Consider the following 24,622-nt stretch of genomic DNA (forward strand, 5'->3'; position numbering starts at 1 on the left):
TTTGAGCCACCAGGGAAGCCCTCTTTCTTCTTGAAGACCACATTAGAATGTCAATCCACGCAAAGGAATATTAATTTTATCAATTCAGTACAACTCAATACAACAGCCCAGGAGAGGCGAGGGGAGTGGCAGTTCAAATGAAGAAGAAAAATCAAACAGTGCCAAAGAATGGCATGTCTCAACCCTCCTAACCCAGCACTTCAGATGCCCTAATGGTCAAATTAAGAAATAAGGGGTCATCTGGCCCCTGATGAGGGGAAACCAAACTCAAGAACATTCTATAAATTGCACAAAGGACAAATTCAGGAAATAAAGAACTGGAGACTTGGAGGAAATGTTTCATTGTTGGTCATGATGATCAAAAGATAATGGTTAACACACGCACACACAGTCACACCTCATCCCCCCCGTCACAGGGACCCCATTCGCTGCTGGCGTCTCCGGCCACGCCCTGCAGCCCTCGTTCCACCCAGGACTCTGCCCTTTGCTGGGAATTCTACCGCCTGTTGTTAACTTCCTTCAAGGCGGTGCCCAGATGCTCACTGTGAAGAAAAGCCTAGGATTTGACCTGGGCTGGGTTGCAATGTCCACGAGTCCTTCTCCATCTTTCTTTCCCCACCTCTCTCCTTCGCTCCCCTCTCCCACCCCATCGTTGTTCCCCTGAAACAAATAGGATGGCTTCACTGGTCAATTCTTTACATGTACAAACACCAAAAGCAGAGGAAACGCCCCTGGCCACCCCCCTCCCCCCAAACCCCAGTGCTGGGAGAGCAGCCAGCGATGGGCCAGGCTGCCTCCGGAACTGCGGAGCTGCTGGAGCTGTCTGGCCATTCTGGAAACTTCTTTGCCTCTGGGCTTTACCTCGAGGCCTCTTCCTTCAGCTCCTTGTTTTTCCGCACCTCCTCCGCGTGCTTGTCCTGGGAGGGAAGGGAGAGAAAAGGTTGGGTCACACTGACTACCCTGGAATAAAGAGAGACCGAGGGGCTGGAGGGCTGAAGCAAACAGTGTGGTCACCACTGGCCACCACAGGAAGAGACACGCAGGGTCTGCAAAGGCATCTTGAGAAGGGGCCAGATGAGGCAGGTGAGCCTGGCAGGAGACAGGTGAGCGAGCTGCTGGTGCCTCTGGCCCCAGGATGCTCATTACCTGGGAACAACTTCCCTGGGGGACCCACCTGGCAGGGACCATCAGCCTCTGCCAACCTCACCTGGCCGTCTGGGGGCTGATTACTAGGCTTGACCTAATGCCAGGAGTAGCTCAGGAGAACTCACTGTAGGTGGCCCCTACACACAGGCAACTGGACTGCCCTTGTGTTTCCGGTCCACCTCTTTAGTGAAGGTTTTCTTAAGCCCCCGGATGAAAGACGAGGGCTTGTAAAGCATAAATCAAATAAAGGATTTTGGAAAATGTCCAGTTCCACAAAGTGTGATAGAGAATCTTCTTTTGTTTCTTGAAAGTGAGTGTTAGTCATTCAGTGGTATCCAGCTCTTTGTTTCCCTACCAGGCTCCTCTGTTCATGAATTCTCAAGCAGGGATACTGGAGTGGGTTGCCATTCCCTTCTCCAGGGGACCTTCCCAACCCAGGGACTAAACCCTGGTCTCCTGCATTGCAGGCAGATTCTTTACTGTCTGAACCATCAGGGAAGCTCCCTTTGTTTCTGAGCATCATCAAACCAAACAATGGGCTCTGACTTCAAAGGCCCATCAGCTGTGTGACCTTGACCAACTCACTTCACTAATCAGGCTCAGGGAGGGCCACAGACATCACGGTGGCTCAGTGGTAAAGAATCCACCTGCAATACAGGAGACCTGGTTTCAATCCCTGGGTCGGGAAGATCCCCCTGGAGGAAGAAATGGCTACCAATATTCTTGCCTGGAAAATTCCACAGACAGAGGAGCCTGGCAGGCTACTGTCTGTGGGGTCGCAAAGAATCAGATGTGACTTAGCCACTAAACAACAAATGGAAAGGAGGCTCTTTTACGTCTAGAATTCTGTGATTTGGGGGTTCACCTCTAGGGCTTTTCATGGTCTGCTTTCCATCCCTGATCATGGTGAAGACATCTGGGTCCTCCTTGTGGGCAGGGAGCATGCCTTTTCCTCTTTGTATTAGTATCTCCCAGTTCCTCAACTTGCACCATGCACATAATAGATGCTTAGTAAAGTGTGTCTCTGCCAGAGCCTTCTATCCATTCACATCCAGGTATGAATCAGCCTGGGGGAGACCCACTGAGGCAGCCCAAGATCCCAGGAGGTACCTTAGACTACAGATATGTCCTGGAGAGACCCTAGAACTTTCCATGGCCCTGGAGAAAGCATGGGGAATGGTACAGCTAGGGCAGTGGTTCTCAACCTTGCCACATATCAGCATGATCTTGGAAGCTTATTAAACTGAGGCCCTACATGGACACAGGGGAGGGTGGAGTGGAGGGCAGGATGAACTGGGAGAGTAGCATTGACTTATGTGCACTACCATGTGTAAAATGGCTAGTAAGAAGCTGCTGTATGACACAGGGAGCTCAGCTCAGTGCCCTGTGATGACCCAGAGGAGTGAGATGGAGGGGCGCTGGGAGGAAGACTCAAGAGGGACAGATTGTATGTGTTCATATAGCTGATTCATTTTCTATACAGCAGAAATTAATTCAACATTGTAAAGCAATTATACTCTAATAAAAAATTTTAATATGAAAAAAAACCCACTGAGATCCTCAGGCACCATCCCTAGAGAGCCAAGATTGGTGGGCCTGGGATTAGGGTCCAGGTACCTATAGTTTTCAACTTTACACCAGGTAAGTCTGGTGCTGACACTTGGTGACTCACACAAGTACTGATGCAGAGGCATTGTTATAGGTGCCTAGCAGAGCAGACACCACACAGCTATCTCATCCTACCTCCCGTCTTCACCAGTGGGCAAAGGTGAAGAGAGGTCAAGAACCCAGAGGAGTGAGGCCCATCCACACATCTGCTCTAACATCGTGCTCATTTGAGGCTTATCTCACCCCCACAGCTCTTCCTCCAGACCTTGGACTTTCCCAGCCTCTCTCTCTTTATTCCCTATATCTGCTCACTGGACGGATCCCTAGGTTCCTAGACTCCCTTTCCCTGGCCTCCAAGTGACTCCTTATCTGACAAAAGGCTCACAGGATGCTTGTGGTCTGGTCTTCCTGAAACAAGCATAGAAAGAGCCACCTAGACTCATAGTCAAAGAACTCGGTTCTGTTCCCAGCTCCATTGCTTAGTGGCTATGTGATGCTGGGCAAGTCATTGGACCTTCTTCTGACATGGATTCTTACTGGTAAAATAAGGATAATGCCTGTCCTGCTCATTGCATTGTGAGGATAGGGTATGATAAAATAAAAGTGTTTTGCAGTCTTTCAAATTGTATATCATGGCTTTATCCTCAGGATTTGTCTCAGGTTTAGCCAGAGTGCCCAGGCCACATCCTGTCCCAATCCCTGATTTCTTTTTCCTGCAACAGTTTGTTCCTACCATCTCTCAATAACTGAGGAAGCCTGAAATCAGACCCAGAACACTTCCCTCCCATCTGAGACTAATGGAGGGCTTGTTGCCCCCCGAAGGATGGAGAAAGAGAGTGGATGGGGGTTGCCACATGCTGGCCAGCTGCAGGGCCTACACAACATCCAGATCCCCTGTGAAGAAACCAGATCTTTCTAGTAGCTGTGCCAAGGGCCTGAGACTCTAGGTGGATGGGCAGGAAGGAGCGGAGACCACGCTGCTCACCATGGGATGAGGCCACCGATCGGGTCCCGGGAGTCACCGCGCGGCAGGCGGCGCCTGGAAATAAAACACAGAGCTGGAGCTCTCCCAGGAGCCGCAGGAGAAACTGGGGCAGCCTCGGGACTCAGGAAACGAGGCCAGCCTGTTCTCAGCAGTATGGGCTGTGCTTCTGCTGACACGCGGGACCAACCCCCATCTCTCACGTTTCTCTTTTCAGGTGACATCATTAGGTTTATTGACAAAAGGCAGAATATTGGAGAGACCGGTGACTCACTCAGCCCACATCAAGAGGTCTGGAGAGGATCATGTTTCCTGCTCAGTGGGCAGCTCAGCTGGTTGTGCCCGTGGCCTCAAGCCAAGAGCTCAAGTCAGCATCTTTCATTAAATCAAATCAGGGCATTTAAGGATGAAGCCAGGAATGTACAAAAGCATTCGACAGGCTTCCTCTGGAAGATAAGTGGTCTAATCTCCCTCGGACAATGAGAAATTTCAGTTGTGTAGCTGGGCAATTCATCCCCCCCAAGGAATTCATGGTTTTTGGTTCATTGGTTCATGGTTCTTGGCTCAGTTTATGGTTCTTGCCTGCCATCTCCCAAGTAATCCCTTGGAACTCTCTAAGGATCTAACCTAACAGAAATGTGGCCACTCCTGCCTGAGGCTACTTGCTCCCTGAAATGATAGGCATGTCCACTGTACTTGCCGTGGAAGGAAGAGCAAGTCCAGGAGTCTCCTCTCCAATCCAAGGCCTCTTACCTTCTCTTGCAGCCGTTCCAACATGGCAGCAAGGTGGGCCTCCCGGTTCTCCTTATTGGATTCCATCTTCTGGGCCAGTTTTTCCTTTGCCATCTTGATGAAGTTGTTGTTTTCCTCGATGGCTTTTTGGATCACCTCCCGCTCGTGTTCTCTCTTCTCTGCCAGGTGCTTCAGGAGCTCTGCTTCCTGGTACTGTGGGAGCATGAAGTGAAAAGGAGGCCCTTGCAGGTGAGCAAGCCAGGGTGTGATTTTATCATCATAACTTAAGAGCTGCACACCCAGAGTGCACACCTTCCTGAGCCTGGGCCCCTGGCCCACTGGCAGGAAGCAAGGATGCTTCTTGGGTTCTCCCTCTAGGCTCTCAGTCCTCTTTTTCTCATTGCCATCATTCATCCATCTATCCAACCATTCGTTCATTCACAAAAAAGTGATCAATACAGTGTAGCAGGCATTATTCTAGCAACTTGGGAAAGAAAAAAAAAAGTCTAGTAGAGACAAATCATATATAAATAACTCTAACCCAGGCTAGAGTGTGACATATGCCTTGAGAGGCAGAAATGAAGTGTTATAGGCATTCAAGGGTGATCATCATTTTCAGCTTCAAAGACGAAGGAACGCTTACACAGAAATGGCACTGGAGTTGAACCATAAGAATCCATGGAAAGCAAGGAAGGCATACCAAGGGGTGAAAGTATCGGGTTGGCCAAAAAATTCTTTGGGGTTTGTCGTAAGCGCTAACCAAAAACCCAAACCAGCTTTTTGACCAACCCAATATACCATGCCATGACCTTCTTCTGTCTCCCGCAGTTAAGGACCCCTTTCCTTAATTCTCCAGCCTTTCCTTAAATCCTTAGTGTTGGCCCCGGTCACTATAAGGTCACCTCTTGGAGGCATGTAATATAGCATCTTCTTCCCCTAAGCAAGTTCCTAAACACCTGGGGCTTTTACATCTTTGTTTCTCTCCATAGTGTCTCATTCCCTTCCTGGTATCTGGAGGCGCTGCCTTCATATCTAGAGGTTGGTGGTGACTCAACTCCAGCTCACAACCTGTCTTCTTCAACTTCCTCCCCATCCTGACAGGGAATATAAGGAGAGCCACTTACCTTCCTCCGCTCCTCAGCTGCTTCCAGTTTCTTCTGGATTTCTTCCAGCGATGGGTCTCGCCGTCTGGGAAGGGAGGCATTGAACTCAGGCACCCCATCAAAGGAGGGTGGCTTCAGGATGACTTCAAAGGACTGACCGGAGGTGCATTTATTCAGCTCGATGACTTCCATGTCGGAAATGACACACCAGTTCAGGTCCACTGTGTCTGCTGCAGAGAACAGAAAAGGGGCTGCTCACCCCTCCTTGAAGACCATACAGGCCCCCCTATAGCATGCACTCATATGAGGGAGGGCCAGGGTCCCCAAGGCTGACCAAAGGCCAGGGTTCTGGGTCTGTCCTGAACATAGCACCCAAGCTCGCTGGGCTCTGATGGGGCTGGAGTGGGCAGCCACTGAAGGGTCTCTGGCTCTAAGAGCAGGAGCCCCAGGACAGGGGATTTCTAATCATGGCTGTAGCAACTGCCTTTGTTTTGCTTCTGCCACAAGGGTCCCCCCTTAGCTGGGCTCTTGCTCAAACTGGCTTGCCTGGGAAATTCCATGGACAGAGGAGCCTGAGGGACTACAGCCGTGGGGTCTCAAAGAGTTGGGCACAACTAACACTTTCAGTTTCAAATTGGTGCACGTGGAGGCATTCACCACCCACCGCCCATTGACTCCTCACCACACTACAGATCTGACGCTCGGCCTGAGGACCTCTCCCCCCACCCCCTCCTACCCTGCTCTCTTCTTTCTCTCCAGTCAGCACTGTCTCTCCGCTGGCTCTCATCTTTTCTCCTACACTGTCTCCCACACCAGCCTAAACAGAGAAAACAATCTCAGGTGACCCGAGCATTTCCATCTCTCATTTCCAGACCAAAGCCATACCTTCCTTTTAAGCCCCAGGAAATTAAGAGGTGACCTGGCTTCCCCAACCACCAACCCCCCTCAATCAGGACATGGCCAATCAATGTTCCTTGTCCGTATCCTGGGACCTGTCACAGGGCTCGGGCAACACGGCCATCCCAGAAACTGCTTGGGTGGCCAAAGCACAGAAGTCCCTTCCCACCTCTGGACTCGCTCAGAGCATTCTTAACCTTTCACTAAAGAGACAATGGGCCAGGGTGTCTGGTGATTGACACACGACTGTCCCTCTTCTAGGCTAGGTGTCCCTGAGGGCAGACTCTCTGCCTACCTGGCCTCTACATCTTCCACCACATTTGTCTGTCACACAGGTGAACAAAAGCTGAGATCAAGGGCACTCTGAGAGGGTCTGACTCAGACCCTCAGCTGCTGTCTGGTCTCCCGGGTTGCAGCCTCACCCCCACCATCACGTTGCACATAGACCCCCCAGAATCAGCTGCAGTGACTTTACTGGCTCTGGGAAAGAAACTGTGACATAGGGTGGAATCTCGGGAAACTAGGGTGGGTATGCTGGGCTCCTGGAGACAAGCTACAGGAAGCCTCAGTCCTTAGTCCCCCAACGGTGGCCCTCATGTACCTTCATATTTATAGGATGACTTATTCAGGGGGTCGGCCAGGAAGCAGGAGCAGAACAAGGACACCAGTGGGAGCTCCTTCATCTTCTCCTTGTAGGCTGTGGAAACACAGACAGGTGAAGAGGGCAAACCCCTTCCTAGACTCAGAAACAGACCCCGGGGCTCACCAGGCTCCACAGAGGCACCCAAACCACCCAGATCCTTGCACGGTGACGCAGCCCTTTCTGCCCTGAGCAGCTCTCTTTAGAATCCCTGTGTATGATTTGGACCCACTTCTGCCCACCTATGAGAACCTGAGCCTGCCAGAGCTCCCAGAGGACCCTATCCTCTCGCTGGTGCATCATCTCCCTTTGTGATACTGAACGCAAAAAATGCCCTCAGGTATAGACCCCAATGGCTTCCCAGGTCTCAGTGATAAAGAATGCAGGAGACTTGCAGGAGATGCAGGTCTGACCCCTGGGTCAGGGAAAATCCCCCGGAGAAGAAAATGGCAACCCGCTTCAGTATTCTTGCCTGGGAAATCCCATGGACAGAGGAGCCTGGAGGGCTACAGTCCTTGGGGGTTGAAAAGAGTCAGACATGGCTGAGAGACTAAACAGCAACAACATGGACCCCAAGCACCAGTGCCCTCAGGCCAGCGTGCACCCTGGACCTCTGTCTATTTCCCCCATGTGCCCAGGATATTCCATTCCTTTCACTCTAGGATAGAAGCAACACGCTCTCCATTCTCAAGGTACTTGACAGTACTGTGAGGGCAAAGAAGGCCACCACCGTTCCTGTGATCCTGTCCTTCCCTGGGTCACAAGGTTAGGCTGTGAGCCTTCCCTGTTCATCCCAATGCAGTGGTCAAAGCCAAAAGGGCTGGTGTCCCTCCGTGAGGCCTGGACACATACCCCCACCTCTATCTGGTCACTCTGTGTCTGGAGAGGGTTTGGAAACCAGGAGATCATGTTTAGAGCTGATTTTTTTTCCCACACCACTCGGCTTAAAGGATCTTAGTTCCCCAACAAGGGCTCGAACCTGGGCCCTCAGAAGTGGAAGCACGGAGTCCTAACCACTGGACTACCAGGGAAGTCCCTAGAGCTGATATGTTGAGTCCAGTCCAACCCAACTCCTCCAGGCCCTGGTGTGTGCTCCTGTCAGTCCCTTCCCCACCCCCACTGCTGCAACTCACCCCTCATTTCCTTTTACAAATTGAAAGCAGGATTAACTGCAAAAATATTGCATAGCCATTGTAGAAAACAAAAAACACACTCAGATGAGTAAAAGGAAGACAAGCTCAGCTAGGATCCCACCCACCACCTAGAGATAATCTCTTTAACCCTTAGGTGCATTTCCTGTCAGCCTTGTATCTTCTCTGTGCACAAGTAAGTACAAACACGTGCGTACAGAAATATCCTGTGTTGTGGTGCCCATAACATAAGTGGGTTTTTGTACTTACCAGCAAGGGTCATGTTTTCCAGAATATGAGAACTGAGTCCTAGTGAAAGTCAAGGTAAGTCTGCTGCCAGCTCAGGACACTGTCACAAATCCAAAATATAAGAGCATTTTAGCTGACAGGTTATTCACATGAGGAAGGTCTTTATACAACCAGGGAGGAAATTTCAGGATCATCTGTCCCCCACCTCCAGGCCGAATTTCCCTTCCCCAAACACCAAGCCACCTCTTCCACATCACCCCAGTCAAGTTCAGTTTCCAAGCACAATAAGTTTCATCATTGACTTCTCAATCTCAAGACCCCTCGAGCCTCAAACACAGGTTTCCCCAAACTGAATGTATCAGTAGATGTTCATCTGTCTTCTTGTGCAGCTCAGCGGCCTGGTCCAAGGCAAAGGTTGAGGTGAGAGACCAACACTAAGTCAGAATCACCTGGGACATATTCACAAAATGACTCTGTGCCTTGAATTTCTCTTACACTCACCCTGGACTTTCCTGTCCAGACCATATGACAGTGGACAGAGGATATCAAAATACCTCTTCAGTGTGGTACATGTATACAGTGGAATATCAACTGTAAAAAGGAATGAAAGTGGGTCATTTGTAAAGACATTGATGGACCTAGAGTCTGTCATACAGAGTGAAGTAAGTCAGAAAGATTCATCTGGTACAGACGAATCTAATGAAGGGCAGAAATAGATATGCAGATGGAGGGAACGGACATGTATGTAGTGAATGGACATTTGAACACAGGTAGGGAGAGGTGGGGTGGGATGAACTGGGAGATTAGAATTGACATATATACACTAACCATGTGTAAAATAGATGGAGAGTGGGAACCTACTGTATAATGCAGGGAGTTCAGCCTGGTGCTCTGTGATGACCTAGAGGGGTGGGATGGGGGTGGGCATGGGCGGAGGGAGGTCCAAGAGGTAGGGGATATATGTACACATATAGTTGATTCACTTTGTTGCACAGCAGAAATCAACACAACATTGTAAAGCAAATATATTCCAGTTTTTACAAAAGAATATTAAGGGTATAGTTATTCTACGATGTCATAATAAAATGAAATACATTTCTTTTAGAAAACCTAAAGAAAAATCCGACAAATTAACCTCTTCAGTTGCCCCCTCACCTCCTTTTGCTCATTTCCAGAACCACTGTACTAAGCACTGCTTAACCCCCTTTAAGACAATCCTAGACTATGAAAAGAAACAAATATTGAATATTAATGTGATCATCATGTGATTCATGCAGAGATGGAAATCAGCATTGGGGATTACTGCAGGACCACAGAGACAGCGCTTTAGACTCTGCATGAGGTCCTGGGAGCTAGAAAGGACCCCTGGTGTTAGCAGCACCAGTACTGAGTCTTAAATGATGAGTCAAAATTAAGCAGGACCTTTTTCTGGGAGAATAGTACATGCCAGAGTCAGGGTGAGGGAGACTTCCGTGGTGGCCCAGTGGTTAAGACTTCTGCGATCCCAGTGCAAAGGGCCCGGGTTCTATCTCTGCTTAGGGAATTAGATCCCACATGATGCAACTGAAGATCTTGCATGCTGCAGCTGGTATCCAGCAGAGCCAAACAAATGAACACTTTTTTTTTTAATAAAAGAGAGTCAGGGTGAGAAACTATGGGGGTACCAAGCTGATTGATGCTGGACCAGAAAGTGTGAAGGAGGAGGTGAAACAAGAGAGGCAGGAAGGAAACAGACTGGAGCGTGTCTGGAGGACAGATAGAACGCAATAGGATACTGAAACCTTCTATCTGGTGGAGTGAGGAACAACCAGCAGTGAGCCACCATCATGGACACCACTCAATCCTTGGTTGCTGTGATGGTTCATTCTTGTGTCAACTTGACTGGGCTAAGAGAGATGGCCAGATGGCTGGTAAACAACATCCTTGGATGTGTCTGTGAGGGTGTCTCTAGAAGAGGTGAGCATTTGAGTCAAGAGACTGCGCAAAGAAGATGGGCATCACCCAGTTTGAGTGGGCATCACCCAATTTTTTGAGGGCCAGAGTAGAACACAACGGTGGAGAAAGGGAGGATTTTCTTGGCTTGAGCTAGGAAGGACATCCATCTTCTCCTGCCCTCAGGCATGGGAGCTCCTGGTTCTTTGGCCTTTAGACTTGAACTAGGATTACTCAGGATTTTCCTTATGGCACTAGTGGTAAAGAACCCACCTGCCAGTGTGGGAGACATAAGAGATGTGAGTTTGATCCCTGGGTCGGGAAGGTCCCTGGAGGAGGGCATAGCAATCCACTCCAGCATTCTTGCCTGGAGAATCCCATGGACAGAGTAGCCTGGTGGACTATAGTCCATGGGGTCGCAAAGAGTCAGAAATGACTGAAGCGACTAAGCACTCATCCACACAGGATTATACCACCGGCCTTCCCAGGCCTCCAACTTGCAGACAGCTGATAGCGAGACTTTTCAGCCTCCATAATTGCATGAGTCAATCCTTCATGATACATCTCTTTCTATATGTAGCCTACTGGTCTGTCTCTCTGGAGAACCCTGACCAACCCAGTCATCCTTAGTGGTCACTGTGCCAGCAGAAGGTGACATGAGCTCACTGCCTGCCACCCCAGGTGGGAAAGGGACTCTGAAACCAACTTAGAACCCTTTTCCTTGCTTACTGGGGTGTTTTCCTTCTGTGATCAGAATCAGTACTGACTGGAGATGGGCAGGGGAGTGGATGGGAACAAGAAGCTCCACCCAGGCTTTAAGGCTGGACCAGTGTGGGGTCAGACACAGGCTTCATCTCTCTTGTAGCAGTCACTAGTCACGTCACACATCTAACCTTGTTCTCCCCATCTTAATTCTGCACAGAGTTGTCCAAATAAAATGAGAAAAGCATCCAGCAAAAGGGAGCATTTCATAAATATTAGTTTCCTTTCCTCAGCCTTTTACATCAAGCTCACTACCAGGTATCGCACACCTACAGGTAAGGACTGTCATCCCCGTCTGCACATGAGGAAATAGAGGCTCAGAGGGTTTGTGCAACTTGCTCAGAGTTGCTCAGCTAGAAAGTGAAAGTGCAGAGATTTGAAACCAGGTCAACCAGACTTGAAGGGCTCTGTTCCCCTCAGGGCCTCTGTGTTCTCCTTGTGCTTTGGAGCCAGAGGTCCCCGCCAGGGCCCCTCCCGATGCAACACAATGGGGCTTTGTCCTCGGAGTCAAGTTGATCCTGGCAGCACCAGTGAGTCCCCGAGCAGAGATGCAGGCAGAATGCCCAGAAACAACCGCTCTGGTCATGAGCTCTGTTCCACACCATCTCCCACTCATGACCAGGCTGCTTGATGGGGCGACTGGCAGAGGGAGTGAGACCTTGCCAGCCTCAGACCTCAACCTGGGTAATGGAACAGAAGTGAGGGTGGTCCGCTGGTTAAGACTCTGAGCTTCCACTGCAGGGGGCAAGGCAGGGCAGGTTCCATCTCTGGTGAAGATCCCTCATGCCACAGAGTGAGGCCAAAACAAAAAATTCTATAGAAAAATAAGTAAATACTTGTTTTTAAAAGTGGGGGTCCAAATAGGAAAGAGGGGGCAGAGTAAGTACAACACTCTGAGGAAGAAGGAGACCAAGCTGGTCTCCTTTAGTGAACATGGCTAACTAGAGTCAGGGACCACATCCCTTGGCTTGAGCTGAAAATGATAATTAAGACCCTACACTCGTGGAGCATATGACTGATTACAGTCCTGGTTGCCTACATTATCCCAGTTGATCTTTGCAGGAGGCTGGGCTGGGCTGATAAGACAGGCATTGTCTATTTCACTTTTAGGTGAAGAACTTGGGGCTCAGAGATGTTAAGATTCTTAGCTAAGGATACACAGCTAGTTGGTGTAGAGCTGGTCCAAGTCTTCTGACTTACAAGCTCATCTCTTATAGCCAGTGGAAGGACTGAATGCTAACTACTGTTTCCTCCATGGTCCTGGGGACTCGGGGGAAGGCAGTCTAACCTCAGGATATGATTTAATAAAGTCTACGTACTAGGTGGTCTCTATACATCAATGAAAGATATTATGCGAGGAGTTTTAATTGCAGGAGGAATCAAGTACAGGTCGGATAGGCAGAGAAGGAAGACAGGGCAGGGAAGAGGAGACTCCTAAAGATGGGCACAGGGGACTTCCCCAGCAGTCCAGTGGTTAAGATTCTGTGCTTTCAATGCAGGGGGCAAGGGTTCATTCGATCCCTGGTAGGGGAACTAAGATCCCACAGGCCACGCAGTGTGAATAAAACAAAAGAATTTTTTTAAAAGATGAGCAGAGGTATTCATGGCCATGAGATTTGCAGTTGCAAGCTCTCAGTTTCACAGGGTTGAAATCTGCATCATTAAATGTGTATTTATAGAGCATCTACTATGTGACAAGTGCTTTCACTTTAATTTTCATCATAACCTTGTGATGTAGGTCTTACTACCCCTGTCTTAAAGAGGCGTGAATCGCAGCTCAGAGAGGCTAAATGACATTACCAAGGTCATTCAGTGTAGTGCTTTGAGTGGTGTCCTCGAGCCTAAACTGTCCATATCCTAACCCTTGCACTTTGGGAATATGACTTCTTTGCACATTTAAGTAAGTTGAATCTCAAGATGAGATCATTCTGTCTGTACAAGTGGTACAAGCGCCCTTATAAGAAACATGCCGGGGAGAGATGCACACAGAGAGGACCTTGGAAAGGTGGAGACAGGCTGGAGTGATGCCGCCACAGGCCAAGCAAGGCCTGAAGCACTGCAACTGGAAGAGGCAGGGGAACCCTCCTCTGAGTCTCTGGGCAGAGTAAGACCCTGTTAACATCTTCATTTCTGAACTTCTGGACACCAGAACTGCACGAGGATGAATTTTTGTTGTGTTCAGCCGCTAAGTTTGTGATCATTTGTTACAGTAGCCCAAGCAATCTAATATACTTGATAAGCAACAGGGCCAGGATTCATTCAAATCCATGATTCATTCGTTCATTGTATCTCAGCTACCAGTATTTTTACATGGTCTGATTTGGTTCTCAGGATTATCTCTGGTACTTCCCTGGTGATCCAGTGGTTAAGACTCTGGGTTCCCACTGGAGGCATCATGGGTTTGATCCCTGCTCGGGGAACTAAGATCCCAAATGTCTTGGAGCTCAACCAAAAAAAAAAAAAAGATGATCTGTGTATGTGTACCTGAGGTACATGGTACCCTTATAAATCCTCAGGCCAATAGTCACATCACTTCTACGGCACTCAAGACTCAAAAGAACGTTCTAAGAAAGGATATAACGGTGGGGGCAGGGTGGGGAGAGAAGATTCTTCTGGAAGGGCTCAACAATGCAAGTGGTCCTGAGTCCCTGGGTAGTGGTGGCCACAGCAGGGAGCCTGACTGCATCCCTAATTAACCTGTGGCATCAATGTGGGTGGTGGGCCAGCCCCACTCCCTCCCCAGCACTCAGCGTTGCTGCCTGAGGACTTCAGGTTTCTTGTGGATGACACCCAGATTGGACACTCACAGCTAGAAAGATCTAGTTATGCTAACCCCTGACCTTCAAGCCCTTCGAAGCAGCTCTCCATCGTCTGTTCTCCCATCTTAAACGCCAACAGCCCAGGCCATTCTCCTGGGTGCATCCCATGAACCCAAGGGCCCACAGACCAGCCTTAGTTTAGAGACCTGGGCCCTGCACGCTTGTCTCAGTGCTGTGGAATATGTCAAACGGCTTGACAGTGTGGCTCGGGTTGTCAAGTCACAGCAGAATACCTGCAATGGAGTGGGGTCACCAGGCCTATCCTGGGACTACCAGAGAGGGGCAATATGGGTGTTATTGCCAAGGTCAGGGAAGACAGAATGCTAGGAATTCAGGGAGGCAGGTGAAGTTTAAAAGACCATAGAGGCCAGAGTAGGGGGTAAGGCTAAGAGGTCAGGCCCATCAGTGGGAGATTCTATCCAAGACACCAGATATCAGAACATCATCTGACAAAAACCCTTGCTGAGGCACAGCTCTGGCCCTCCCAGAGTCTTCTTGCATGTTTTCTATTAAGGCAGAGGCCAATTCCAGGCCTTGGGTTGCCCCTAAGGAAGACCAGGAAACTGACCATATCCAGCAATAGAAGCTCAAAGGGGCCCGCAACAGAATGGGAACATGTCTCAATCACTCAGCCGATAGCCACAGAACCAGAGCCAGAGTTCAGGACCACAGCCTCCCAGTTGCCCCCACCTCCCCCATCCCATCCCCTGGTGCTCACTCCCACACATTTCTGACGGGTGCAGACTTGTTGTTGGAGAGGCAGGGGCCTCCCTGGGCAGCCCAACCCCTGCGCTGTCAGGTACGGTCAAGCTCAGCCAGTGGCGAGAGGACTCACGCTTCAGGTAGCAAAGGTGAGAGGCTGATGGGGTTATGATGCAGTGTGGCTTCTGCCGTGCTTCTAGTCTTAGTGGCTCTGGAACTTGCCTGTGTGCTGGGTGTGTGGACTGGTTTTACTGGTGAAACAGAGAGGGCCCTCTGGGCTGCATGCAGGCTGCATTGGGACCAGTTACTAGAATAGGAATAGGAAGATCAGAGACCTCCAGACCAGGGAAAGGTACTTTATCTACTATTCAGTAGGAAGCCACTGGCATCTTTTGAATACAAACAAAGAGGCAAAATGGTGATGCTGAGGATCATTGCAATAATAACAGCTACCACTTCTTGGGCACCTCCTTGGTACCAGAAAAATTATAGGCATTATCTCAATTTTATTTTCTGAGGTCCTTTTATAATGAGGAAATTGGAGCTCAACAGAGTCAGGTTAATTACACCAAGTTCTACCGGTAGTAAGGGGCAAAGCTGGACTTTTCAGTCTAAAACCCATCTCTCTCTTTAGGTTATACTGCTAGTGCAAAAAGATTCATCTGGGCAGCACCAGCTTGGGGAAAAGATTAGGAGACTAGAAGCTGAGATGAGGCACAAAGGGATGAGGGTCTGCCTAAATGAGCTAACCCCTGGACTGTTTGCAACCCATGCCGCACTGTTTTCCCATTTGCAAACTGGTCCCTACTCTTAGTCCAGCTCCAGCATCTAAGAGTCTGTGTATGGAAAAGCAAGCATTCACACATTTTTGTTGATGGATTGAACCATTAGCACAATTAGTAAAATTAATCAGTTAGCAGTAATCCCACCGAGCTGAGGTCCAGGTCATCAGAAGACACAGAAGGAGGAAATCTTGGTTGAGTGTAGGGCAGCCGACCATGAAGATCTAGACCCAAGGCTGTTGACAGAAGAGGGATCTCTTGGTGGGAGGAAAAAATGAAAGTGAAGAGATCAGAGCCTCAGTTCCCCCCAGAACATGAAAATGTCAGGGAAGGAAGAACTGGCCATCACTAGCTAAGGCATTCTCAACTAGGGGCAACCTCACTCCTGGGAAATATATGTGACTTTTGGAGGATTGTTTGACTGGAGGTGCTACAGGCATCCCTGTGGTACCAGGTAGCCTAAATGTCCTTCATGGTACACAACGATCACACACAACCAACGACTGTCTCTTCCATAATGCCAATGTGTTCCTCCCTGGAGACTGGGTTTCTAGACGCCACACTTAGTTGGTGGCAGAGATGGAACCAAACCTCTGAATTCCAGAGTCAGTGCTTTCCCCTCTCTCCTCCCACACAACAGGAACATCCCATACGGTGGGGGGGGGGGGGGGGGGGAGACTTGGGGGGCCCACCAGAGCCACTGATGGTGATAGGGATGCTGAAGGACTCTTTCACAAGATGAGAAATGGTGACTCGTGCCCTCAGGCTTTCTATAAATTAATCAATAGCCAAGAGCCAATAGAGTAGAGCATCCAGCTCTCAGATGCCATGCGGCCATTTACTGGGTGCATGCCTGACCTCCGGAGGCATCTCTGACCATCCATATGACCTGAGTGAACAAGCATTTTATTTGTCACTGCAAGCTCTGCCCAGAAAATGCCATCAAAATGTGTCAAATCCCCTGTAGACTATTTTCCAGAAGGAAAAAAGTTAATGTGCAGCCAAATGGTTTGAATAGAGTGGTCCCTGGCAAGAGTGTTCAGAGACAGTAAAAGAATTCATAGAATCATGCTGTGGAAGCTCTGAGTTCTGACCCAGTTCCTTTAACCACAAGCAATAGAGGAAGCTGGCTCTTTTGATTTGTGCCAATTACCAGAATTTTTTAAAGTTCTGTTGAAATTATAACATTAACCTGAAATACAGTGCACGAGCTGCCTAAAAGTCATGGAATCATATCACATCCATTCAGTAAACTTGGTTATTTCATGTTGATCCAAAGGCTCTGACTGGCAGTCATGTGTCTCATTTGGGTTTTCTTTAAAAGAAGAGATAAATTATTTTTTCATGATTGTGGTTTTCATTCTTTCCAAAATATTTGTTGAATATTTAATTCCATGCCCAAGCCCTCAGCCAGGTCCTAATATAACCAAAAGGGTTTTCAATAAGGAAAAAAATGAATGGGTCCCCTGGGTGTGAATTTAGAGTCTTGGAAGTTTCTGCTAGCCTTGGGCAAGTCTCTGGCAGTAATAAGGACCATGTTATAAAGGGAGAAAGAGTAGGTATTAGGGTATGGGCCAAGAACGGACGGTTGAGACTTGCAGAGAGACCCTAGACAAAGCAGAATATAGTCATTCCTCCAGATCCATGGGGGAATCTGTTCCAGGATACCTGTGGATACCAAAATCCCTGGATGCTCAAGGCCTTGGTGTGGTTCAGTGGGCCCTGCCTGTCTGTGTATGTGCAACCTGTGATTTTAAGTGATTTGAGGAACTGACGAGTGTTTGATCAGCACCTGCTTAGGTCTGCTTCTGAGGCTCCAAGGGGAAGAAATGGTGGGAGCCCTGGCCAAGAATAACCTCCAGACTGTCCCTAGCAGGCTGAGAAATGCAGCTTCATTTTCTAGAAACAGTGCTTCTAGGAAATAAGGAGCCATCACCGGCTGGCAAATGCAGAGCTCTGATGGCCTAAGTCTGAGGGGCTCCTGCTTGTTGTTGGCAAGCCAGAGGAGGAAAATGAAGTCTGGAAAACAGACAGCTCCAAATAATCCACAGTGATGGTGCTTTGGGGGAGAGTTTTATTTTCCATTCAATAGATACAAGAGAATCAACATACTAGAATATGAATCAGGCACATGCAGGAGTTGACACATACACACTCATGGTACTAAGTATAAAATAGATACCTAATGAGAACCTGCTGTATACTCAGGGAACTCTACCCAGTGCTCAATGGTGACCTGAATGGGAAGGAAATCCAAAAAAGAGGGGATATATGTATACACGTATAGCTGACTCAGTTTGCTTTACAGCAGAAACTAACAAAACATTGTAAAGCAAATATAATCCAATAAAAAAATTTTTTTAAAGCATAGAAACACACACACACACAAGTCAGGGGCATGGGCTTCTGTGAAGCGTTGCTGGATGGAGAACAAGGAACTGGGACCCAGCTCTGTGTCACATCCTGGGGTCAAAGCCTTTGGAAGCATCAGCACATAGAGAAAGTCCCTGTAATCTTACTCCTAGTCACAATAGGAAGGTTTCATAGTGCTTTACAGCTTGCCAGGCACTTTCATGTGTGTGTGTGTGTATGTGTATATATATATTCCTTTTACTGATAATGTTTTAATTACAGACATATTAATACATTTCAGAACATCTATGTGACAGAGAAAAGGAAACGAATCTCTGGCATTTTGCTACTCTTTGCTATTGGTATTTCCTTCTAGTTTCTGTTTATGTCTATTATTTTTACATCGTTATCATCACTTTTATCCTTTCATTCTCTCTAAATTCTATCCAACAGGTACTATTAAACCCACTCAACAGATGATCAATTCAGGAAGGTGACTTGATTTGCCTAAAGTCATATAAGTCGAAAATCATAAAGATGAGATTTATGGGATCCCGTCAAGATGGGATTTATCAAAGTCTTCCTATATTGGGTTGGCCAAAGATTCATTCAGATTTTCCCGTAAGATGTTATGGACAGTGCAGAATGAACTTTTTGGTCAGCCCAACATCACAGTTCCATGGTACTTCCTGAGACTCGAGGCCAAGTGTAAATGTAAGGAAGATGAATGATTGCCTGGGGCATGTGTTTGAAGGGCACACAAGAGCTTGCCTGTCCCAACTCTCCCTCCCAGCCACAAGTACCCTAGTCTCAACACTGAGCCCTCTTTTGCATTAGGCATTGCCTCAAAAAGTCCCTGTTAAAATGCACACACATGACCTACCAAGTGCAATCAATTAAATCATTTTCACTGTCAACAGAGAACAAGCAACAGATTTGGGAACACTTCCAGAAGTCAAGTTCTGTGCCCATAAATGGGAGGAGCCATGGAGATCTTACAGTGCTTCTGGTTCACATCTATGTTCAGATGAGAAGACAGAGGACCCAAGAGGTCCAGTGTTGTTCCCAAGACTGAGTAGGAGGGGCAGAGCCTGGTTTCTGGCCCCACATCTAGCTACATGAGAGGGAGACTCTTCTCTTTTGCAATATTACTCCGGTTTCTTTGTTCTTTCATTCTTCTCCGATGCTTTGTTAAGTTTTACATCTTGATTTTATCTTGAAGTTAAAATCATTTGTGTCTACAGGCAGACCTTGGAGACGTAGCAGGATCCATTGAAGACCACCACAATAAAGCAAATGTTGCAATAAAACAAGTCAGATGAATTTTTTGGTTTCCTGGTAGGTATAAAAGGTGTGTTTATCTATACTAGAGTCTACTAAATGTGCAATAGCATTTTGTCTAAAAGATACTTTATTGTTAAAAAATGATGGTTATCCATCATCTGACAACATAGGTTTGCCACAAACCTTCAGTCTGTAAAAACTGCAATATCTGAAGCGCAATAAAATGAGGAATGCATGTAATTTCATTACATGAAGAATAGAACAGTATCTAATGATTTTCTTTAGGAGATAAGAGCTTTAGCACACTTTTACTTCCTCTCCCTACAAACCTGACTTTTGTCATAGTGACTTGGATTTTCAGTTCTAGAGTATCATTATTGATTTCTTTCTTGCATTATTCATTCAACAAATACTTTTGGAGAAATATTTACTATAAGCACAAGGCAAGGTACTAAGAAGAAATACGATGATGAATTTAATATATATATATTCCCTGGCCTCCAGATGTTTAACATTTGCATTCACCTTTCTGAGCAATTGATTATACTTAGACAATGACTCTAAATTCTAGCATTTTCTTTCTTGGTGGTCATTATCAATACCCCGTCTTTTTTGTACTTGAGTCCTTTAATGTGATAAAACTCTTTGATTATCTAGACTATGCTGGAATAATTCTTTTCCAGGAGGGGTTCATGGAATCCTTGTTGAGTCCTTGCCTATCTGGTTTGGTGGCAGGTGTAGGAAATAGACCTACTGTGGGATCAACAGCCCAGTTGGTTTGTGAAGTCAGCAGATAGTCGGTCCACCTGTTCACACACTCTCAGTCTGAACCATGCTGTCTACCCAGTCTGGATTTCTGGGCCCCCATACCCAAATGACCCACTGGAACGCTGCACTCTGCCCAACCCCCACCCCGCTGGGTCTATCAACACAGAGTCTGTGCTTAGCTCCTTTCTCAGGATTCACACTCACTACTTTGTTCTCTGAGCTCTCAGGTCACCTGTGCCCTGTTATAAATTAGGCCACCACCCCCAGATTCCTGCCCCTTCTGATCTGTTCAGTCTGGCAGAAGCTCACCACCCACCACTAAAAGTAGGACCCTAAAAGAGTGGACATACAACGATCAGTCTGCAATGATAGAAAAAACCAGTGAGTTCTACTGGGGAAGCAGAATCAGTGTGTATCGGGATGCAGGCATGGCGTATTGTGTTGGCCAAAATGTTTATTCGGATTTTTAGCCAGATGTGATGGAAAAATCCACGCAAACTTTTTGGCCAACCCAATACCTCTATCTATGTGTCTCCCTGTCTTTCTCACGGGACTGAAAATGTACACATCTCAAAAATGCTTTTTTAAATGTCAAGGAAGATTTTTTTGCGGGGGGGTTCTCACTCTTCCCCCAAAGAAAAGGACAAAAAGTAACCTTTTTCCAAGACTACCACATCTCTAAATACAGCAAATGCTAATTTTAAAAGCAAATTAAGTTATGTATGATGCATGTTTATTTCCAAAGCCAAAAAAGGGGGGAGGTGAGATGGGAAGGGAGAGAGTTTGGTTCCCTACAGGGCATTATAAAAGTTTGGTTCCCTACAGGCCATTACACATGGCATGTTTTAGAATTTTCCTCCAAATTTCTCTTCTCCTCCCCACCCCACCCTCTAAAATGTCCACCTACTCAGGATTTCAAAATCTCTGGGAATTCTTTATCTCTGTATCGCCAAACGATAGTCTCCAGGTAAGTGGGAAATAATATAAAAATATCAAGGGGATCTGGAGAGAAGATCTTAGGAATTCAGGAAAAATGAAACCTTTGTTTCTGATCTTGATTTTTTTAAAAAAATATTCAATGATTTTAAACCAAGAACCCCAAAGATCTGAATTTTCCCATTCTATATGGCTGGTTTCATGTAGGCACTTTCTCTCTAGCTCTCTCTTATGCTCCTTCTTTGCCATTGTCTCTGTTTTCTGTTCCAGGACCTCGCTCACTGGATCTCAGCTTATGTCTTTATTGCTCTATTTTAAATCTTGCCAGTAAGCTCACATCTGTCCCACAGGGAAAGTGTGGTTAAAATGACCTAGTTGCACAAGAGAAGACAGCTAAACTCACTTGCCCCTAGAATGTCTATGATTGAGCCACAGTAAAATCTAGATATGAAGCCAGAAATAAAAGACACTCCCACTGCCCATCACCATAGTATCTGTTCCATAGTTTGCTCAGAGGGGACCATCTTACACCAGACTTCTCTGTCTCTGATGGGTCATTTAGAATTGTCTCTCCCTAAAGAGATACCGTTTTCCACTTAAAGCAACACTTGGAGTTTGGGCACTTATTTTGTACCTGGGGCACTAATGAATCAGTTCTTCTTGTGGGAAGCTCACAGTTCACAGCAGGGATGAACCTTGAAGACACTCTGCTAAGTGAAATGAACCAGTCATAAAAAGATAACTACTGTAGGATTCCACTTTGATGGGGGACCTAGAGTACTCAGAGTCACAATAATGAAAGTACAAGGGGAGCTTCCAGGGGTGGGGTGGAATGAATGGGGAGTTATTGTTTAGTGAGGACAGCTTCAGTTTGGGAAAATTTAAAAAGTTCTGGAGATGGTGGTGATGGTTACACAACAATGTGAAAGTACTTCATATCACTAGCTGAACACTTAAAAATGGCTAAAATGGTAAATTTCATATTATGTGTATTTTACCACAATCAAGAATTTTTTAAAATGTTAAATGAACTCCGTAGTCTAGTAAGAGTTATCTACAGGTTTACTGTCTTATAGTTAGAAAGAGTGGTAAGAGGTTATTTAGGCCAGTTTTTCTCAATCCTTTTTCTTACTGGAATCCACAATAAAGAAGCACATTATATATCATGATCCAAGATGTATATGCCATGATACTGACATATATATGTATATGTATTCACATATATATACACAAATATGTATATATCTATGTATATGTGTATCTGTGTATACACATACACATATATATAACTGAAATATAAACATAAGTATATTCATATTTACTTATGAATGTTATTAAATATATTTATAAACTTAATAATATATTTATATTTAACATAACTGAGAATATGCAACTAAAAATGGTATAGGAAAATACTACTGTATGGAATGCATTTTTACTTTTTTCCTACTCTGTTTTATCCCATTTTATCTAAAAAAATAAAAAACAAGTCACAACCCACAAAATTGATTTCAAATCTACAAACAGGTCTCAATCTGCAGTTTGAAAAACACTGATCCAGACCAATCTCCAAGACAATGCAGAAATCTCCTCTATAGCTACCCTGCTGGATGGTCATCCAACTTTGGCTTGGATGCCTCCAGTGATGGGGGACTCACTCTCTACTTTGCTCTGTGGCAGATCCTCCAGCAGTTAAGGATTCTTGCCCATTTCAAACCTGTTCCCTGAGCAGCCTGGGTGGAGCCAGGGATCCCACATGGGCTGGGACTTGCTGACAGGTGCTCCAGCCCTATCAATGATAAGTGGGCTTCAGGGAAAATGACAGATCTTACCAGCGGCAAGATAGGGACATGGGAGAGCCGAGGCAATGCAGGTCTGGCTGGCCCTGAAGGGTGGGGCAGGGTCTCTGGGCGACTCAACCTCCGTGCAGTGGAGCTGCCAATCAGACCTTTCCTCTCTGCTAGCTCCAGCACTAGGATTATCCCCTAGTCTGAAGGATGATCTCATCCCCCTCTGGCACCCTGACTCCTGCCTGTGGGAGAGGCTTCCGCCCTCTTGAGGGAGCCTCAGCCTTGGTGGAGACTAGATTCCCCCACATCCACCCTCAACCTCCCACCCACCCCACAGGTCACTGCTTGCCGCCTCTCCCCCACCACCACTATTCTAGCCTCTGGGGTCCCTTCTCCAGGCATTTGGACAGGTGCTATTGGTATATTTCTGTGCTGCCCTAGGGGGTCCTGCCCTTTTCAGGACATTGAGACTCCTCCACAACTGACCACGCCTTCCAAGAGGAATAAAACAAAGGCAGCATGCCACGCAGGGACACAGCTGGCCGCTGGCTGTCAAAACCCTGTGTCCCCGGGATGAGGCGGGGACAATGCCTAAACTCCTGGTGAAGGCAGGGGGCTGAGCACTGGGGCTGGGGAGGTGTCGCGCCCTGATTGGGGCCACAGGCAGAGAACAGGGTGTGGCAGGTGTGGGTTCCCACAGATTGCAGCCTCACAGCCATCTGTTCCTGCCGAGGTAGGACCAGGTTGACCTCAGGGGTGGGGCGGGGCAAGAAGAGATGGTGAGCTCATTGTGTTATTAGAACCAAGAGAAAAAAGCAACCCAGTACAGACTGAGGAGAAAGCAAAGGAGGCTGCCAGTGGGCAAGGGAGACAGAATAGCTGTGGCTGAGAAAGGAAATGTAAACCACAGTCTGCTTTCAGTTTGTGAGGGCTCTGTGGGGCCAGAGATGATCCAGAGAAAGCCAGACTCTGAATAAAACCCTTCTCCCTCAGCAACAAAACATTTTTATGCAGAAAGAACTCATTGTGGATGGCTGATCCGTAAGAAGCTCTGGCGATTCCCACCCATCCTCTGTCCCCTGAGGTCCAGAATAGAAGAGTCTCCTGGAGCCCATCCTCGCCCCTCTGCCAGGCACCATCCTTTACGCTTCACCCCATTGCCCCCCAGGATTTGGCAACGTTGAACTGAGTGAAACCAAAAGGCAACACAATAGATACCAGACTCCTTGCTTCTCCTCTCTACAGCTGCTGTTTTTCTTTTCTTTTGTATGAAAAGCCCCAAATAATTTGCATTCCATTCTACTTACCTGCAGTCCACTTAGATGCGAGCTGCTGCCTTCTTCACTCCCTCAATTAGTGGTACCCTGGGCTTCTCTCCACATCAGCACCACTGCTCAGCTCTCACCATGACATCACCTCCGAGCTCTGTGATTGGATAACAGTGGGTTGCTTGGCAATTGGACAGTCTCCTCTGGCTGAACAGGGATTGCCTGAGTGAGTAACTCTTAGCAGACCAGGGAGTAGAAGATGATGTCAGACAAATAGCTTGCCTTCTGCACTGCCTCTGAAGCTGGGGAACCAGAGGGTGAGGTTGGGGAAGAAGAAAGAGAGAAGGAGTGGTATGGGAAGGTGGAGGTGAGGGCCCAGCTTGCAAACTGAGCTGCCCAGCAAAGAAAGAGCACCTGGACAGAGGGACTGATGAATGGTGTCCAGAATCTTTAGCTTTTTCTGATCTGGGGGTGGGAGAATATAGAATCTAGAGGAGAAATCAAAAGGAACAGATGAACCCTAAAAATAGCTCCCTGGAGGGCTTTGTGCCTGTTTCCGGCTCTTTCAGAAGGGCTGGTGGGTTTGAACAGTGAGTCAGAAGGCAAGGAGGGGCTGCCGGCACCCCAGGCCCTGGAGCTGGTGTGGGAGCGACATGGTGGTCCTAGGAGAGCAGAGCCACCTTCTTGCCAGCTGGCTGGCACGTGGGCCACACATTTGCTGTAGCCACCTGGCCAGCACT

The 24,622-nt window shown here is 47.4% G+C and overlaps 1 protein-coding gene across 1 annotated transcript; it reads right to left on the reverse strand.

Moving 5' to 3' along the window:
- Positions 1-857: 857 nt before the first annotated feature.
- STMN4 (stathmin 4) lies at positions 858-23,960 on the reverse strand. Its single transcript, XM_052645171.1, has 7 exons — positions 23,922-23,960; positions 8,509-8,587; positions 7,070-7,165; positions 6,308-6,388; positions 5,593-5,801; positions 4,490-4,681; positions 858-917 (listed from the first exon to the last, which is right to left on the reverse strand). Exons 2-7 carry the CDS (start codon positions 8,519-8,521, stop codon positions 858-860), a joined length of 651 nt encoding a protein of 216 aa, XP_052501131.1. The 5' UTR covers positions 8,522-8,587; positions 23,922-23,960.
- Between the last annotated feature and the right edge of the window lie 662 nt (positions 23,961-24,622).

This window comes from Budorcas taxicolor, chromosome 8, assembly GCF_023091745.1.
Source record: "Budorcas taxicolor isolate Tak-1 chromosome 8, Takin1.1, whole genome shotgun sequence".
NCBI classification, from domain to species: Eukaryota; Metazoa; Chordata; class Mammalia; order Artiodactyla; family Bovidae; genus Budorcas; species Budorcas taxicolor.

Coding starts and splice junctions, on each gene's coding strand:
- STMN4 (XM_052645171.1), bottom strand. Junction 6,389..7,069: donor GTCATCCTATAAATATGAAG/GTACATGAGGGC, acceptor TTCTCTGTTTAG/GCTGGTGTGGGAGACAGTGT. Junction 5,802..6,307: donor GAGAGAAAGAAGAGAGCAGG/GTAGGAGGGGGT, acceptor TGTTCTCTGCAG/CAGACACAGTGGACCTGAAC.